At 37.9% G+C, this 19,639-nt stretch overlaps 1 protein-coding gene across 3 annotated transcripts; it reads left to right on the forward strand.

The window, feature by feature from the left end:
• Window positions 1-705: 705 nt before the first annotated feature.
• Window positions 706-19,437, forward strand: SLC35B3 (solute carrier family 35 member B3). Of its 3 annotated transcripts, none has more exons than XM_059852639.1 (10): window positions 706-850; window positions 4,209-4,487; window positions 5,762-5,883; window positions 7,751-7,905; window positions 9,290-9,397; window positions 11,445-11,542; window positions 14,250-14,342; window positions 14,734-14,845; window positions 17,747-17,816; window positions 18,792-19,437. In XM_059852639.1, the coding sequence occupies exons 2-10, from the start codon at window positions 4,287-4,289 to the stop codon at window positions 18,940-18,942; spliced, it is 1,110 nt and encodes a 369-aa protein (XP_059708622.1). In that variant the 5' UTR covers window positions 706-850; window positions 4,209-4,286; the 3' UTR covers window positions 18,943-19,437. The 3 variants fall into 3 exon arrangements, with proteins under 3 accessions (XP_059708622.1, XP_059708629.1, XP_059708613.1); XM_059852630.1 differs by lacking the exon at window positions 706-850 and adding an exon at window positions 962-978; XM_059852646.1 differs by lacking the exons at window positions 706-850; window positions 17,747-17,816; window positions 18,792-19,437 and adding exons at window positions 961-978; window positions 16,670-17,701.
• Window positions 19,438-19,639: the final 202 nt, after the last annotated feature.

A 19,639-nucleotide genomic window follows, 5' to 3' on the forward strand; every position in this document is an offset into this window, starting at 1 on the left:
GTGAGGCCACGTCTGGTGAGCTGCGCCCAGTTCCGGGTACTCAGTACAAGAGAGACCAGCAGCTCCTGGAGAGGGTCCACTGGAGCGACGCAAAGATGATTTGGGGTCTGGAGCATCTCTCTTATGAGGAGAGACTGCGGAAGCTGGGCGTGTTTAGTCTGGAAAAGACTGAGAGGGGACCTCATTAATGCATACAAGTATCTCAGAGGCAGGTGCCAAGAGGATGGTGCCAGACTCTTTTCAGTGGTGCCCAGTGACAGGATGAGGAGCAATGGCCAAAAACTGAAACACAAGAAGTTCCACCACAACACGAGGAAGAACTTCTCTGCATTGAGGGTGGCAGAGCACTGAACAGGCTGCCCAGGGAGGTTGTGGAGCCTCCCTTTCTGGAGACACTCCAAACCCTCCTGGACGTGTTCCCGTGTCACCTGCTCTAGGTCACCCTGCCTTGTCAAGGGGGTTGGACTGGCTCTCCAGAAGTCCCTTCCAACCCTAACGAACTGTGATTCTGTGATCTCCCCGGTCTCCCCCAAAGCCCCGTGGGGAAGAAGCCGCCCCGGGCCGCCGGGAGCCGAGAGCGCTGACTTGGCCCCGCCCTTCAGGCGCGGTGGGCGGTCCCTAACGCGCGTGAGCCGGAGGGCGCCGTCCCCGCCCGCCTCAGGCCGGGTAGCGGAGCGCCGAGCGAGCGGCGCTGTGTCGATGCGCTCGCTGCTCGCGCCGACCCCTGGCGCCTCCCGGCCGCCACTTCCGGCGGCGCGGGCCCGCGGGAGGCGGTGATCCCGGCGGGCGGGACGCGCTGGCGGGGGGTGCCCGGCCGGAGCCGCCGTGCCCCTCCTCGCCCGCCGGAGAGGTACGGGGGCGGGGCCGCTCCCCACTCCTTCCCTCCCTCCCTCCTTCGGGGTCGGGGGGCGAGCGGGAAGGAGGCGGGGTCGCTTCCTGCGAAGCGTTGCCCGGTATCAGGGGGCCATGGGCGCGACGGTGAGGTGCGCCGGGGGCGGGATGTGGAGCAGGAGGAGGCTGGCACTGAGTGTCGGAAGGGTTTCGGCCGGTCCGAGGAGGCGGCGTCCCGCGGGTTCCCTTTCCCGAGGGAAGGGCGGGGAATGGCGGCCCGTGGCGCCGTTCTTGGAGAGGCTGTGCCAGCCCTGACCGGGACAGCTGCCAGGCGCTCGGGAAGGGCACACCTGGCTCAGGAGAGTGGGCAGGAAGGGAGCCTCGGGGCTTCTGCTGGACCCTATTCCCTTCCCTGTTTTGCCTCCGGAGCAGGACGCAGGTAGCGTCAAGCAAAGTGTCTGCTCAGGTTTCCCGCAGATGGACTTTGGCTTCCCGGTCACCTGGCGCATCCCTGCTGCGGTGCCAGCTGCTGTCCTGCCACTAGGCATTTCTGCCATGGTCTCCGGAGGGTCATGGCCAAAGCCCTTGGAAGCTCGCCTTCTGTGTCTGAGGCGAGCAGTTTTTCTGAGCGGACTAAGACGCTGGTTTTTGCCGAAATGATGGGTTTATCAGGTGTTCTTCGGTGTTAAAAAAACCTTGGCCAACCAAGGCTTGAGCTCCTTCATGATGTTTTTTCTATGCTTAGTTAACTTTTTGGAGGCAGAAGAAATTTTGCTTTTCTACTCGTTCGTTTGTTTCTCCTTCATGTAATAGTCACTATTTTCTGTGCTAGGTTAAAGTACTGATCTGCAAGGGACTTTTTTTTTAAAGGGGAAGAAACAGGAAGTCTTTGATCTAAAGAATCTGTTGTTTACACTTTTACACAGAGGAAGAGAAAGAAAAGCGGGAAATTGGTATTTTACACAAATCAGGACAGCTCTTAACTCTTTATAAAAACGATTTTTGCTGTATGTTTGTTCAAGATGTGAATTAGGTGCTTGAGGAATTTTGATGAGCGGAGTAGGAATAACAGTTTTCATGCTTAGAAAAACAGCAGTTTGAGTAGTCATTGTGAATTTCAGAAGAGTTCTGTCACTGTTGCTAATGAAATTACTTGGTGGAAACTGTTTCAAATGCATACATATATTTACAGTTTCTTCAGCTGTTAAATAATTTTCTTTGAAGGATGTAGAGAAAAACAATTACCATGTATCATAGTTTTATGGATAGTTGTGGGTGTGTTTGCAGTGATCGGTGTTTCTTACCACTTTAATGACAGACTCAGTCATCTGCAAAAAATTAAGTGGAGAGATTGTAAAATTTGATGGTGTTCCTGAGAAAATATTTTTAATAGAAATAGTTGAAAATCGAAGGTTATGTTAACTGTGTGGTTTAATGTTGGTGGGCAGCTCAGCATTAGACAGCCACTTGCTTACTTTCCTCACTACCCCCAGAGGGATGGGGTGAGAGGAAAGAGTAAAAAACAAAAATTATGGGTTGATATAAATATTTTTTAAGAAGTGGAGAAAAATATGGGAAAAGAGAAGCAAACCAAAGCTGGTAATTTAAAGATGATCACTCTTCCCACAGGGAGATCAATGTTCAGCCAGTTCCTGAGCAAAAGCTGGCTAACCAAATAGTCTGAAAAGTGTAAATTTGTTCATGATCACTTCATACCCACTTGTTCTCATTGTCCTGTCCTTAAAACTATTTTTTCTCCTTAGTGGTACTCCATACTTGTATTGAAGGCAGGTCTTCTTCCTTTTCATTGGGGTTTTGTTAGGCTAGACAAGTTTCATCTTTTTTCAGTTCCTAAGATGGGCAACCTGCTCCTCCATCCTGATAACCCTTGTTTGCCATTGTTCTTTCAGTCTTTCTCTGAGGGTGATCAGAACTCTATCATATTGTATGTGAAGGCTCACTCATGCCTCCTTGTCTGACATTAGTGCTTTTCTGGTTCCACTAAAATTAGTCTAAAACTTTTTTTCTTTTGTTTTATGGTTACTTCATGTTGGCATTAGCTAAAAAGCTGCAGGGGTAAACTTTCTACCTCTCACTTCTGATCTTGAGGGGAAGAGCTATGAATTAAAGCACAAATAATTATGATGATCCCTAAGCATCTGTTATACTCCCCAAGATGTTCTTTCAGAACTCTAGTAGGAGTCTGGTTCCAACCTGATAGTAGCTCGTATGAAAAAGAAAACATAAGCACATTGCAAGCTTCATACTAATACTTAATTTCTCAGCTAACCTTAAAATTTCTAGTATTGTATAATGTATTGTATTTACCAGTGTTTTTGCAGACTATAGTGTTAGCATGATCTAGTGTTAATGTACTGGGACATTTTAAATTTGAAAACAGTGGGGAAAGCATTTTTTGATGTATGTGTGCTGAGGAGAATTATTCTTGAGCTGGGAAAAACAAATCACTAAACAGTTGGGACAAACACAGTGTAATTACTGACTGCTCACTGAACTTGATGCTGACCTACACTTAAAAATCTTGGGACAATTGGCTGACCATTGTGTTTTATCTTTAAAAAACCCATCAAATATTTACTGTCTGTTGAACTGGAGAATAGAATTATTTGCATCTCAGTCTACTAAGCTGCTACATTCCTTCTCTAGGCTTCAGTCATCCATTTTTCTTTCCTGTTACATGTGGAAATAGCTGCATGTGATAAATATTAAAGAGATTGCCATATCATAGACCTCATCAGATAAGCAGTCTGATTTTTGAGACTGGCATTTCAATCTCCATGTTCTTTTCTGAAAACCTGTGCAAGAAACAGTGAATAAACATGAGGATGAGGGGATAACTTCTTTGTCTTCCATGCTTGTAACTGGTCATAGGCTCAAATCTGTAGTTTTCAGCAAGGCTTCCTATGTTGTGAGCTAGTCTGGTGTGTTTTGCTGAGGAGATGAAGGAAGCTAGGCAGAACCACAGTGCTTCAATACCAGTTCTTTCACTGTTGGTCATGGAGATCACTTCTCTCCCAAGCAGTCACTCCTGTAAGTACGTGATAGGACCAGTTAGAGATGTTGAGAAACTCAAGCTGGTTTTCTGTTGCTGATGTTTTAGGGTTGATTAGTTGGTTTGTTTGCTATGTCGAGTGTAGGAATGAAGCAAAACTGCTTTCATAAAGTGTTGTTTGCCTCTGGTGTTAACAAAGTTAAGTGATTTTAACTTTGGACATCACAAAAGATAAGTAAAATTTGTGAGTAAAACCAATTCAACAAAACTCTAAAACCTTTTACCCTACAAATGTCACATTCATTTACTGTCGTTGTTGGAAGGCTGTATGTTATCTCCCATCTGACTTTAGCGTTTCTTTCAGCTTTCAGACAGAAAACACACTGAAGAAGAAAAGCAGGCAGAAGACAACAATAGCCCCGAATGCAGCAAGACAGGAACCATGGATCTGAAATTCACTTCATCGAGAAAATACATTTCTATCAGTGTACCTTCCAAATCTCAAGCTATGTCTCCCCATATCAAATCAGTAGATGATGTTGTAGTTCTTGGCATGAATCTCAGCAAATTTAGCAAACCTACTCAATTTTTCATCTGTGTTTCTGGAGTTTTTATGTTTTATCTAATCTATGGATATTTACAGGTAAATATTATGAACTTGTGTCTTAGGCCAATTCTTCCTACCCCTCGTCTTTTTCCATAGCATAATAATATAGTATGTATTTTAATATGTATAGATGTTTAAACTAGATATTTATGGCAAAGTCAGCCTTTTCAGTATTCAAGAGCGGCAAGTAATATATAATCTATGTTGCCATTGTGGTTCATGTGCCTGTAAAGTTTAGATCACTTGGACTTTCATAACTTGATCTTTTACTTCTGTGTGCAAGACACACCAAAGTCTTCATTGATGCTGAAACCTTTAGATCTCCCTAGGTTCCATGAGTACTGTACAGTTACAGTCATGTTATTTTTCTCTCTGCTCTCAGGACAGAGCTGAAACATGTGCTATAGTAATTTTTTAAGCAAAAGGATAATGTTTATGCCATCTTAGGTAAACATTTACCATTCTGCTAATCTTTTCTCTCTTATCTTGAGCAGCTACATTTCTGTTCCCTTTTTAAAATTATTTTTAATTTCATTGAGTATTCTCAATAAAGCAGTGATTAAAAAACTTGATAATTAAAAATCATGTTTCTAATGCAGTTTTCAAAAGCAGCTGAGAAGTTTGTGAACATAAAGTTACTTCAAAAGAGTTAGGAGAACATGATCAGTAATTAAAAGCAGAATCTCAAAAAGGCAGATATTAGGTAGCCTTTTGTTTCTATAACTGATATACCTACATAAGTCTTTATGATGTGTATGTATTTTTCCAGAACAAATTGCTCTGGTTTGAAATATTCCTACAGTGTACAAATTTTTATGAACACACTAAGTGCAATTTAATGTTGGCACTCAAAATATTAGGTGTGCATTCCTAAGAGCTGAAAATTATCACTAAGCTTGTTTGTTAGAGAAAATTTGTATTAAATTTATCTGGAGATATTTATAAAATCTGAATAAAAATGGTCTAATGAAGTAAATGAACGGAAGAGCAGCAAAAAGGCAGGCAGGAAGCCATCTGTAATATGAGGTAATTAGTAATTAATCAAATGTATTCCCCTAATGAATTGATCCATTAATTTTATTGTATTTACAACAGCAGTAAATTTTCTTCTTTCATTTTGGAGAATCTAAATGGTCTTTTCTTTTTCAATATTTTTGCAAGTTACATATGGTAGATAAATCTAGTTTATAACCAGCAACTGCAAAGGCTAGATTTGCATGTACATCAAGGGAAAAGGTCTGTTAATTCTTTTTTGTCCATTTAATATTTTGGTGTATGTACATGACTTTGGTGGGTTTTTGTTTTTATAGGAATTGATATTTTCAGTGGAAGGTTTTAAACCTTTTGGTTGGTACCTCACTTTAGTGCAATTTGGATTTTATTCCATTTTTGGACTAATAGAATTGCAGTTGATTCAGGACAAAAGAAGAAGGTATGTGTTTTTCCAAGCATTTTACCCACTGTCCATGAAATTAGAAGTATTTGATACTTACCGTAAATTTAACTTCTGTTTTTTGAATGTGAGTACTGTGAGGCATTGCTAGCAGTTCTGTAGATCAAAGGAAGTGAATTTGCTGGATGATGTTAGAGAATATTTTAGAAGCACCCACATGGATTTGGGACCTGTAAGTAGTTCTGTTAACTCTACTGTCACTGTCCCACTTAGAGAGCATATTGTGTCCTTAATGTGGCTGATAGAGACTGACTCACATATGTGTTGCTTGGGATTGTCACATCTAGAATAGAGCCAATGCACTTCACAGCACTTGAAGCCATCTGTCAGTGAATATGTTTTCCTCAAATATTGGCACCTCCTCACCAAGAGATTCCTCTTACATGCTGTGCATCTTGGAGAATGTCAGAGGTCTGCTCTCTGCTTACTGTGTAGCTGAGTGGGCTTGCTTCAAAGGATGTGCTGAAGTGTTGTGGTTTTCATTTAAGACAGGACTCATAACACTCTGCCACAAAACTGTCCTGTGTTTTCACTGCAGTTGACCAAGGAAATATTTGATGTCATGAATCCCACTGGAAATGGGATGATTTCTGACTCAGTGTAGCCATACTGCAGCCTCCTACCCAGCTATAGTCTCTGCGAAGTGTCTATTGAGGCACTCTGGAACTTGAACGCAGGCTGTCATGGTGTGCATGAATTTTAAAGTTGCCTCATATTCTAGTTGAACATAACTAGTTTTCCTTACCTGCAGTCAGCCTTGGATGATTTTGCATATACTGGTTTTAGATTATAAAATTCTTTTTTAGCTAAACAACATAACTTTGATAAATAATTTCTTTTATTTTAAACACTGACAGCTGATATTTCAAGTTATCTGACTTCTTGAGATGCACCAGATAATACTGCACAGTTACCTTTTGGGTTACTTGTATTTATGGGGTTTTATTACCAGTTGGAAATGCTTACAGAGCATTTCCCTTCAAGTAAATTGTGTTGGAAATGTAGATCTGAAATATAGTTTACATTTTATTTTCTATAACTTAGGCATCTTGTAGACATGCAGAAATCCATATTTCTTAAATTTTTAATTTTTCTTGCATGCCTCAGAGTATGTATACATCACACAATGAGTTACAGATAAGACAGGATTGCAGCAAGACAGCTCCTTATGTTCTTAGTGTGGTTCTGAGTATGCATGAAAAATAACTGAACATATGCACAGCAGTAACTGTAAAAAAAGCACAAAGTGAGCACAAAAGTAACTGTTGGATCATCTGTTGTCAGGTGATAATTTCATCAGATTGTGAACAAAACATCTGAAAATGTTCAACAAGCCCCTCTGTTCATGGTATCTGAATCACTGCTCTCTTAGTTTCATTGAGTTTCATTTTAAAATTGTACTTTTTTCAACTTTCTTTCTTTTAAAAATGTCAAGGTTCACATGAAAACTTCACCAAAGAAGTTGTCACAGTGACCTGTGGCAGAACTAAGATCCAGGTTATTTCAGTGTACCAATCTTCCACATTTCCCTTGACCTGAAACCTTTGTCTTGATTCTTGTGTAAATAGCATACCTTCTCAGAAGGAGATTAAAGAATTACTGCTGGAATACTTTATGAGCCATAAAGTTTTTATTGCCTTGTATTTGCTATTTATTTGCAGTAATTTAAAAATATGAAATATGAAATCAGACATTTTTGTGCATTTTTAAGTTTCTATGAAGTGAAATTCAGTGACAAAGATGTTGAGGTTGTATTACAAAAGTATTTCTTTACCTGAATTTTCCAAGCTAAATCTCCTTTTAGATGAGTTTGTAATGCCAAGATTTGTATGTTTTTGTTTTGTAGAATTCCTGGCAAAACCTATATGATAATAGCATTTTTGACAGTGGGAACTATGGGTTTGTCAAATACCTCTTTAGGATATCTGAATTACCCTACTCAAGTCATCTTCAAGTGCTGTAAACTGATTCCAGTTATGATAGGTGGGGTTTTTATACAAGGTAAGTTTCTTGCTATTAGATGATTTTTTAAAAAATTCTTTCTTTGAGAGGCAGTCATAGATGGGATCCTGTACTTTTTTTAATTCTGCTGGTAGAATTTTTCTTATAGGAGGAAAAATGAGAATTTCTGAAGCATCTTCTGAGAAAATGTACAAATATATTTAGATCAACAGAAAATATGGGGAAAGACATTCTACAGGTCGCTTGCAAAACTTCATTTTTACACAAGCTTTCTTAATTTTTAAGTGTAAGTTTGTTTTCCAAGCTAAATCACTTCATAAACTGTATAATTTCAATATTGAAATGGAAAAAAAAAATCCAACCATGAGTTGGGAAGAAAATCTCTACCCTTGTTAGAAAAGATTAATTCCTAAATTTTGATTAAATGTTTAATCAGAAATACACCTGATTTTACATGTCTTTGGCTAGTCCTAAAGTCATAGTGCATATTCCAATAAGAGAAAATGGAATATGGAGAGAAATGGAAAAAGCTTGTCATTATATGAATAAATATGCTTCAGTGTTTCTGGATTTAGAAGGGTTAAGCATATTATAAAAGTTTGTGTTCAATACACAAAAATTTAGTCAGTTAGACTCCACATAGACAAGTATAATGGAACAAAATCTAGAATGCTGTATTTCTGTTTCTGTAGGTAATTGTGGCCTTATGGTTGAAAAACAGCTGAATTTTCAGAGGAGATTTCAACTTTACATATGTACATGCTTACACAGTATTTTACTTTTCATTGGGAGTAATTTTATCATTTTAATTCAAAGTGACTGGTATTTCCTTAAAGCTTTATGAAACTTTTTATTGTGTTGTAGTACTGTTGTAGTCTCAGAAGCTATTTGTTTTTAATATTAATGTTACAAAAATTCAGTTCAACAAACTTCCCTTGGAAGCTTATGTTCAAAGTTCAGCTTCTGAGCAAAGAATACAATATTTTAAACAAGATATACTAACTCATGCTTTTTCGTGTCCTTAGTTTCTTTTTCTATTCCCCTCCACAACCTGTCTCTCCCAAACTATAAGACAGTGTAGGGTTCTCAGAGTACCAAAGCTGTCTGTTACTGTTGGGAATTGGCTTCTTTCTGATCATTAAAGGCCCCTGAAATGTCTTGTATGAGGGAAAAGTATTAAGAAACATCTAAGCTGTCCTGAAGTTGCTAGGGGAATGCTTTGTCAGGGAGGATGTGTCAGTGCTGTAACTGTGAACTCAAACCAAGACTGATCACAAGAACCAGGTATTTTCCCTGTGGTAGGAATTTCTGTTGTAGAAAAAAACTAAGTCTGGATGTGAAAGACCAGAGCATTGAGTCTTCTGTTTAAGTAGAAGAATTCTGAGAGTGCTAACAGTCTGTTCTTGCTGTTTGTATTTTGTAGGAAAACGTTACAATGTTGTAGATGTGTCTGCTGCCCTATGTATGAGCCTTGGATTAATATGGTTTACTTTAGCTGACAGCACAGTTGCACCAAACTTCAACTTGACAGGTAAAGACATAATTTAGAGTTTAAAAAAAATGCTTGGTTTTTCCTACAATAAGCATTCCGTAGAAGTTCTGAGTTCTTGTTGTAGTGCCTTCAGGTATCCTACTGAAAATGCAAGTTTCATTGTAGCTTTGCTCTAGCAGAACTCTGTCTGTGGCAGAAGAGACCTCTATTCAAAGTGTAAATTCCTAGGTTCCTAAAATATCCGGAAACTGCACCCTCTTGGTTGAAATGTCTCATGTATTCTCAAGAAAGACTTACTCCAGTACATATAGATTAAAATAAATATGATAAAATTCGGTTGGAACATTTTAAAACTTAAAAAGATAAGTTGTCTTTTCTAGTTAAATTTTTAAGTATTTTTCCATTTCAGAACCATTTACTTTATATTAATGGATGAGCGCAGTCAGATTTGCTGTAGTTTTTAGGTGGAGTTCTCATATTTTAACCTTTTTAATACTACTTAAATCAGAAACAAAGCAAGGATTTTAAGCTGTTTGGAATGAAAAACTGAGTTGAATTTCTTTGTCAAATGACAAAGGGTAACTGAATTTCTGAGTTCATTCCAGTGATTTGTGTGGAACTGTTTCTATGCCGATTTCTTTCAGAACTAATTTGGGTCCAGTTTTTCCAATTGTTTTTACTCATGCCTTACATCCTGCTGGTCTCATCTGTGGCCTTGCTGCTGCTGCTGCTTCTGCTCAGCACTGCCACCATGAGTGGAACAATTCTCTTCACCCTCCAAAATGCCTAATGGTCATAAGATTAACATTTTTCATGTCCCCACATTTCTCCTCTCCATGTGCACTGGTGCTTGAGGTTCCAGGTAACCTTTTCATCTCAGTCCAGTGCTGAACCATACATTTGTCCAGTGGTGTGCCTGGGCCATGAAGCACGGCCAGAACATGAATCATAATGGAGACATGCATCCATCACTTTACAGAGTGAAATTGCTGAGCTGGAGCTGTTACTATATCTTTGGACCAGAGCTGAATCCATGCAGATGAGATACCTATATTTTTAGCATTACCAATATTATTTATGTTATCATGTCTTTTCTTTTGAGTTATACCTTTTCCAGTGCTTGATAATCTTGAATGATGAAGAGACCTGGAAAGTCTAGCCTTGGAAAGGAAATGGTTCCCTAACTAGAAACACTGGTTTAAAGTTCTTACCAAGAAAATACCACCTTAAACTTCATGGGCCTTAAAAATGTTAAAATCTTCCACCTCTGAGTGTAAGAACATTGAATTAAGAAAATAAAACTCTGCTTGTTTCTAATCTTCTGGTTTCTTCCCTGACATGATCTTTTAAGGAACCAAGACTAGAGTGGGTTTTGATTTGCATTTTGATGATTAGTATCTTCTGTAATGTTGTATACTTAGGAAAAGTGTTATTTCAACCTGTTTTCATCATTAAATACAACAGTCATGAAAGTTTGTAGGTTGGGAATTGAACTGTGACTGACATGACTAGAGTTTTCAGTTTTTTTGTTATTAGAAAGCTGATTACAGTAGTGACTATATAGTGACTTCCTTGTCAGCATAAATGGTAACTTAAAACCATGGAGTTTGCACCTGAACAGTAGTTTTTTTTTTTTTTAAATTAATGTTTCAGTACTTAAAGATCTCTACTTTTCAATCCTCCTTCATTTGTTTTACCATTATATCTAACATTTCTATTTGTCTTTGTCAGGAAAAAAAATAATGGGGAATTGACTACTCAAAAAGAGTATTTTCTCCGGTTGTTTATCTTCATTAACTCACTGCAACTGATACTCTGTCGCTCTTGTTACTACAATAGCTACAGCTGGCTTCTTTATAGCTATGTCCAGATGTTCCCATCAAGCTTAGAGACACACAGTGTTTAGGGGTTAATTGGCGGAGGGAGAGTGGAGGTAGGCACTTTTTGTACTGGTGTAATGAAATATTTTTGCTGACACTTATAGGGAAGAGCTGGGTATTATTTCTCTGTTCCTTGGACTTTTTGCCACCATTTTGCAATGAATATTCTGAAGAGTGTTTTTTTGTTTGTTTGTTTGTTTTAATAGGTGTGATCCTAATATCCCTTGCCCTCTGCGCAGATGCAGTTATAGGAAATGTACAGGAAAAAGCTATGAAGTTGCACAATGGTTCTAATTCAGAAATGGTAAATACCATTTGCAATTTTAAAAGAACATGTTTTACCATAGGCAAGGCCTCTGTTGGCAAAGCATAGGACCTCATGTGCTTTTTCTCTCGCTTATGGAGGGAAAAGCTCTTGGTGTACTGTTCTTGGGGTTTTATCTGAGGAGTTCTGCTGATTTTGTTGTTTCATTTTTAACCTTTAAAGGATGCCGCTTTCTGCGTGCAACTTCAAATACAACTACAATATAGCTACAGAAACACTCCTTTCTATCAACAGTTCCTTTTGTCTACTCTGCAGGCCTGAGATCAATGTAGTGGTTTTTGTATGATCATGCACTTAATTTCTAAAAAAATATACACTGTTCTTCTGGTATAGTTGGGCATGTTACATGGAACATGTTGCTTTATTTTACTTGCTATACTTTATATTCTAGAGTGTGCTAGCAACTGGGAGGCAGGTTTTTTAAAATATTTGAAATCTGTAAAACTCTGAGTGAATATTTTTTTTCCTGATTTGGTGAAATACAATTTTGATAATGTCTAGCTCCTTTTTTTTAATATACTTACTTGGAATGCAGATTATCTATTCATATGGTCTGAGGTTATTTTTCTTTTTAGACAAGACTTGTTTGAATTTGGCATATTTTTCTCTGAAGTTGAGTAAATATAAGTAAATCTTTTACTATAAAAGGCATGATATGACTATGCCACAGGTAATAAGTTACTGAAATTTGTTTTCTATATTTGGCATGTATTTGATATTTAACTAGAAAAATCTAATTTCTCATGAGAATAGCTTCAGAAATGGAGAAAAAGTTAGGAGGCGTCTTCATTTAAGGCTAGAAGTGATTTAGGATGGCTTGACATCCTAAATGATGGATGCTTTGAGCTACAAGTTTCTGGGAAGTAGAAGAATATATACCTAAAAGTGCCACTGTATTCTTGGTTTTATTCTTGTACTTTTTCTTAGTGTTGACTGTTGAGTGCTGCTGAGGGCAGAGATTTGGCTGTGTGACCTGGTGCAGCCTTCTTTAGCTGTCATTTCCAAAATCCAAAACCAAAGTGCAATCTGTAGCTTTTTTCTTGCCCACTTTGCATTTGACAGTCGTTGCTGCCTTACCTACAAAACTCCTGCTGTCTGCAGGACTTTGCTTTTTATTCTGCATTAGTCTGACAGTGTTGGTCCTCATACTGTATACTCATGCTACTTGTAGAGAATGAGTGCGATGGTTTAGGATATCAAAGTTTTGTTCGTGGTTTACATTCCACTTCAGGATTTCGTTCTGAGAATTCGACGCAGAAGTACAAGCAGAATTTTGGAATTAATTTTCTATACTTGAGACTCTGGGTAAAAATTGAATCTGAATTGGAGATCATATTTAATGGACAGTGATCTGGAAATAAAATTGAACAATAAAGGAACCTGTCATCCACAGGGTCTCTCTTACCCTGTCAAATTTGGAAATTGCCCTGGATTTAAGCAATTATAGAAAGACAAAAGAAGTTTTGTGGATGAAATAGTAACCACTGTTCTGGAAGATTTTACCTGATTTTTGCCTTTTGTGTCATTTTATGGAAGTGACATATATTAGACTGCCTAACAAGGAAATAGCAATGTGGTGCTTATTCCTGGCTGTGAAAAGTAAACTCTTTGGGTACTTAGGGAGACAAGCCTGATGCAGAGGCAAGCGAAGAGGTAGGGACCAACTTCTGTGCATATAAAGAGCGTCAAGTAAAAGCTCTGAGGATTAGGTCACTGGTTTTTAAGTGTTTGAAAGCAGGTCTGCTCTTTAAACATGTATGCATCCTTCTTTATTGTAGACCAGTGATAAGTGGTCTGTTGTCTCATGGAATTGCTAACAATTTTAATAGTTTTTTCTCAATAACTGAGATATAACAAGACACTGAGTTTTGAAAGCATAGTAGATCAGCATGTTCCAGCCAGTATTGTGTAGAATAGTTCTTTTGACAAGAAAAGACTACTAAATGTTGCCCAAACAGCTGAATGCCTCCTGCTGCATGGGAGGATTGATGTTTGGATGGATGGACAGTTCCAGTTTATACTTCTGTCGGCTCAGTGTAGGAAAGGATAGATGAAGATTGTTTCGTTGCTCAGTGCACCTATTAATTGAGTAAGGGTGCAGACAAAATAAAGAGCTTACCAGTTTCCTGAGTGTTCTGAGCACTCAAATAGGCCAAAACTGGTCATATTTGAAAATCCTGTGTGTTATAACCATGCATGTGTGCCATGCATGTGAACTGAAGTGACACAGATGAAACTTAAGTGACACTCCTGGTGATTCTGTGCTACCCTTTGCGCATTTAATGTAATGCAGGTGTTTATTGTGCTGTATAAGTAGCAGAAAATGAAATATGTGTAACGTGTTCTTCAGACTATTAAATTGCATAGTTGTGGGAAGTTTTATTTAGGTTGTGAAATCCTGAACCTGAAGGATTTACTACCGTTGACACTAACCTCAGGATATTATTAACTGACTAGCTTTCCAAAATTTTATGTTGTTGTGGGTAGGAAGAATGTGTCTAGCACTTAAAGTTGACTTTTCACTGTACGTCAACTATTATATAAATGCTAGTAAAAATATTATCAAACCCTTCAAATTCAGCTCTGAGTTGCTGAGCATATTAATGGGGCCAAGCATCTGAAAGCATTTAATTTTGTCCTTTTGTAAAGTATCACCTACTAATTATTTTCTCTTACACTATTCTAGGTTTTGTATTCCTATTCAATAGGTTTTGTGTATATTTTATTTGGATTAACATGCACTAGTGGATTAAGCCCTGCAGTAACATTTTGCTCAAAGGTAGGTGTAAAGATTTCCCTTTTTCTATTAAGAACATCATTGGAAAACCTTGCTCTGTATGATTCAGAAAATCTTACCACTTCTCTCTCTAAAGTTCTATTTTCATCATGTAAACAGGTTATACAGTAAGCAAGCTTTTCCAGTCTTTGATGTGTTAGATAGGGTAATGTTTTAAAAGCTACAAAATCACAGGACCAGACTTATGAGCTTATAATTTCATTATTATTTTTCCATTATTTAACTAAAATTAAATAAGGATTTTTGCATGAATGCATTGTTGAACAGCTTATTATTGCTCAAGCAGTTGATTAAAGTCTGTAGTTTTATGTCATTTTGCAATACCTCAGGGTTTGTTTTACATTTTCCTAACCGGCTTTTTTTATTGTTGCAGCATCCAGTTCAGACTTACGGTTATGCATTCCTTTTCTCCCTGACTGGGTATTTTGGCATATCCTTTGTTCTAGCTTTGATTAAAATCTTTGGTGCCCTTCTTGCTGTAACAGGTATGAATAAACGATATTTTTGCTGCCTTTGTATAAAAACAAAGTAATCCTATTCTATTATTTAGGACATAGCTTTTGAGAATAGTTCTTATTCTGGCTTTTTTTCTGTTCTTTGTGCTGACTGATTTGTGTAGCATGGATCTTCACATGGTAGAATGTGTTTGAGATCTTCCTGATTCTTTTTGTGCCACAGTTTCAACCATGAAGAGCCTGTTAAGGAAACTTGTGCATATAGTCCATGCCATGTTTTAGTGCAGAAGCAAACACTGTTCTAAGTGGAGGAGTTGAAATTGAATCACAGAATCATTTGGGTTGGAAGGAGCTTCAAAGACCATCTAGTTCCAACTCCCCTGCTATGGACAAGGGCACTTTCCACTAGACCAGTTTGCTCAAAAACACCATCCAACTTGGCCTTGAACATTTCAGGGATAAGGCAGACGCAGCTTCTCTGGACAATCCGTGTCTCACTACTCTGCCAGTAAAGAGTTTCTTCCTAATATGTGATCTAAAGCAGCCCTCTTTCAGTTTAAAGCCATTCCCCCTTGTCCTGTAAAAACATGCCCTTGTAAAGAGTCCCTTTCCAGCTCTCATGCAGGCCCCCTCTAGGTCCTGTGAGGTGCTATAGGGTCTCCCCAGAGCCTTCTCTTCTCCAGGCTGAACAATCCCAAGTCTCTCAGCCTGTCTTCATAGGAAAATACAGAAAGGAAAAGACATGTATCAATTAAAATGTAAAAGGAAAAGTACAGCTGTTCTAGAAGGGCGTACTAGGTAGTGGCATTGTTTCTAAGCACGTAAAACTGCAAACCTTAGTCACAAGGGCCTGGTGGGGGGGAAGGTGTAGCAAGATGTCATGTAGCTACTTGCCTTTCTTCTCCTCCTCCTAAAAGACATCTTGGTTTCTGTCCGGTGATGCTCTACTTCATTCACAGTAGTGGAAGGGAAAATACATCATTGTTCTCTGACCTGAGGGTTGCATGCTCTGCTTTCCTATCAGTTATTTCCTATGCTGCATATCTATTTGTATTTGCTTTTAACCAAGTTCAGTTGCTCTCCTGACTGGAAATTGGCCCAGAGGAGAGGGTTGTTTCATGTATTAAAATACCTCTTAAAAAAAAAGTCTCACTGTACTAACAAAAAGTTTAAAAATGCTGTAGAACAGTAAACCTTTCCCCAGTTTTCTAATGCCTGACCTTGACAATTATACCACTTGAGCCCTTTCTGTCTTGCCTGTAGCAATATGAAAATGTTTATCGTTCCTTGGAAGAACACCACATTCATTACTGTCCCTCCCAGCTCCCCCATCCACCCTCCCCCTTCTTGAGGGGAGTGGGGTGAAAGAGTTTAATGAAAATTGTATTTCTATTAGCAGAATGAGAAATTATCAGACTTAATTGGGGAAAAAGAAGAAAAGGCACTTAATTTAGAAGGAAATGGTTACATAAATATTTTAATTAATAACTGATTTGAAAGAACAGAAATAATTGTAATTAGAAAAACTGAAGTAATTCAACCATTTTTTAAATTATTCATTTGTAAACTGTTTTCTAATTAAAACTCGATTTTCTTTTTCATTCTCCTTTAATTTTTCATGTAATAGAAAATCATTTTATTTGATGTGCATAAATTTCTTAAAATGTAAAAAGAAAATTATTACTAAAAAGTTGAAGTTGGGGCAGATGTAGCAGTAGTGAAGGCTGTTTCTTCTACTATAAAGCGCTCTTAAGTGAATATATGTTTGTGGGGTAGAGTTGGGAAGAATGAAACTTGCTTTTCTAGCCAAAGCACTGTGGAAATACATCAGTAGTCATTGTTTCCTTTTGCCAGTGTGTTGCAGTAAGACTAATTTGGATGTAGTTACACAAATAGGACTTTCCAGTATGGTATAGTTAAAGGAACTTCATGGTAAGCAAAATATTTTCTGATAATAAAAAAATAATATTCTTTAGGTGCAGACCTACTGCACCTTGTACTAGGGTCTTTCTCAAGTGAGAACCCTGTGCCATCATGTAAAATAACACCTTCTCAGCCCCTTAGCCTCCATAGCTTAACTTGTGTGCATTCTTAGTTTGTTTTTAAATATTTTCTACAACTTTCACTCATTTATTGATTTTGTTTCAGTGATAAACTTCATGGGTTTTCTGGTACACAATTCTCTAGTAATGCTTTATCCTTGTTCAGTGCAGATAGCATTGAAATTGTTCAAAAAATTGTTGGAGCTATAGTTGATTTCAGAGCAACCAGAGTTTATCTCTGTTTTGGAAACAGGATTGTGTTCTCCACTCTTCTTACTACTTGATTCTTTTTAGTGAAAGGATCATGTGTAGAAGAATATCTCTTAGTGGTTTTGAGGGAAACTTCCTAATGCAGTCACTGAAGTCAGACATCCTTGGTCTCTTAGGCTTCTAAGCAAAATTGTGATTCCACTGTTACGGAAATTTTCAGTAACTTCAAAAGAATGGTGAGAGAATGATCCCATTCCACTCAAAAATAGCCCAAAACACCAAGGAGTTGTAATAACATGAGGTGGAAATGGCAAGATATTTGACCTTTGGTCTACATCCAAGCTTTAACAGATGAGTTTATATCATCAGTTATTTGCACATTGCTCTCTGAGACTCTGAATTGATTAGCATGAAGTTATTAAATAGCAAGTTTTGTTCTGGAAATTTCCTTGCTGTGGGTAGTGTGACTTGTGTGGCACTACTGACACAGTGTACTTGTTTCCAAAAATCACATGGTTCCAGTGCTGTTTTGCACTGCACTGCAGTCTGTGTTTGCACCAAGCATGTGATCATCATTTTAGTGAGATAGTTATTTTTTGAGGTTACCTGCTAAGCCTTTGTTATGTTCTTTTGTTGTAACTGAATTCTAAAAGAGGTTAATACTTGTTTTCCTCTGTAGTAACAACAGGAAGAAAAGCAATGTCCATTGTGCTTTCTTTTTTGTTCTTTGCAAAGCCATTCACGTTACAGTAAGTATTTATACTTTTTAGTGGTCTACAAAGTATTTTATAAAAAGTTATGTTCTTCATCATGGAAATATAACGGCACTAATCATATTTGGGGTTTAATGCTTGTCTTTTTATATCTTCTACAAATGTTGGCAATCTATTGTAAATATTGACTGGCTTGTTGATGCTAATCATGCTAGAGAAAAGAGTTTACATTTTTCTAAAGGTCTAGAAGACAACAAAGAAAATTAATCATAATATCTAGTGCTTATGATACATTATAAATTGTTTGAGTACTTTCTCTGTGTTGGAAAACTTGTGTAAAGGAAGGGATTTTCTCCATTATGGTATTGTTCCTGCTTTTATAAGCTCAAATTTGAATTCTTTTAAATAACTGTATTATCTTGATATTGCCAAATGTTTGAGTAAATGCAGATAAGTTGCTACTGATTTTAATTGCTTCAGGTTTGAAACAACATAAAATTCTATTTTATTTCTATATACAAATTGCTTTAAGAAGAAAGCTTGTTTGCAAATCCCAAATGGAATTTACTCCAGCTAAAAATATTGAGGCTTAAAAGAATGGAGAGCTGAAACAAAAATGTGCCTACATTGGGAAGTATGGATATAACGCACTGAGTGAGAAAACGTTTTGGACCAGTATAGCTCTCATAACCATAGGAAGGAAAAAATACTAAAACCCCTCAGGATTATTTTATTCATGTGAGAAAGAACAGATACTGTTAAGTTATCATTTAACTTATAAATGCATTTCAATAAGCTCTCCAGCCAGGACAGGAATAAAGAAGGGTGGAAGGATAGTAATAGAATTTCCCTGAATCTTTATTATCTCAGAGCCCACTGATTTTTGGGGGATTTTACTTCTACTATTCTCTTCTCAATATGTGGTTTGTTTAATCCACAAGTATTGGTATGTAATTGCTACAGCTAAAGTGCTAATGGTAACTTTTTTCCTCTCCTCTGCCTTCCCTCTAGGTATGTGTGGTCAGGCTTACTGGTTGTCCTTGGTATATTTCTTAATGTTTACAGTAAGAATATGGACAAAATCAAACTGCCTTCACTGCTTGGTCTTTGGAAAAAAAACGTGGAAGAAAGAAAATCAAGGACGTTGTCACAAACTGTATAGACAGCGGTTCATGCCTTGTCTAGACTTTGACTTACTATTTTATTAGAACAGTCTACAACTGATTCACTTTCCAAAGGGAATGTTATTAAAACCAAAGGAGCTGAAGGCATATTGTCTGCTTGCAGATTGCTATAAATGCACACTTTCTTCAGAGCCCTTTCTTCAGAGCACTTGAATTCATCACAAACGGTGTTGTAGGCCATTGTCAGATGGTTTTATCAGCAATGAAGGACTGCAGCTCCTGGCAAACTGCTGAGAAGCTGCACTCAAGTGGGACACAGCAGAAGACTAGTTTGGGCATTTTAACAATATTGGCCATGTGGCTGATCTGAAATTAGTGGTTCTTTGTTAATTGTTTAGGTGGGGTAATTTAAATGTAATACTGTACTAATCGCCAACTGGTTGACCAAATTGTGAATTTAAAGGTGGAAGGTTTAGAATACAGTATGTTGCCACTCTTTTACATTTTAAATAAAAATGTTGGGGTTTGTTTAAGTTATTGTTCGGATCATCACAGAACTTGATATTTATTGTAATAATGGAAATTTTTATTGAAATCCTAGTGTTACTCTTTTTGAGTATTGCTTGCAAGTCACAAAACTGAGATTGAGTTCATGCAGTCAACACTCATGCTTTTGCTAGGGGGAAATGGGCCTTTAGGCCTGAATGAGGTGAGATGGAAACATTGGTGTAAGAA

The sequence above is a fragment of the Haemorhous mexicanus genome, chromosome 1, assembly GCF_027477595.1.
Source record: "Haemorhous mexicanus isolate bHaeMex1 chromosome 1, bHaeMex1.pri, whole genome shotgun sequence".
NCBI lineage: Eukaryota > Metazoa > Chordata > Aves > Passeriformes > Fringillidae > Haemorhous > Haemorhous mexicanus.

Excerpts from the sequence above, each read along its gene's own strand:
- SLC35B3 (XM_059852630.1), top strand. Across the intron at positions 11,543-14,249 it reads ATGGTTCTAATTCAGAAATG|GTTTTGTATTCCTATTCAAT; the intron begins GTAAATACCATT and ends ACACTATTCTAG. Across the intron at positions 17,817-18,791 it reads GCAAAGCCATTCACGTTACA|GTATGTGTGGTCAGGCTTAC; the intron begins GTAAGTATTTAT and ends CCTTCCCTCTAG.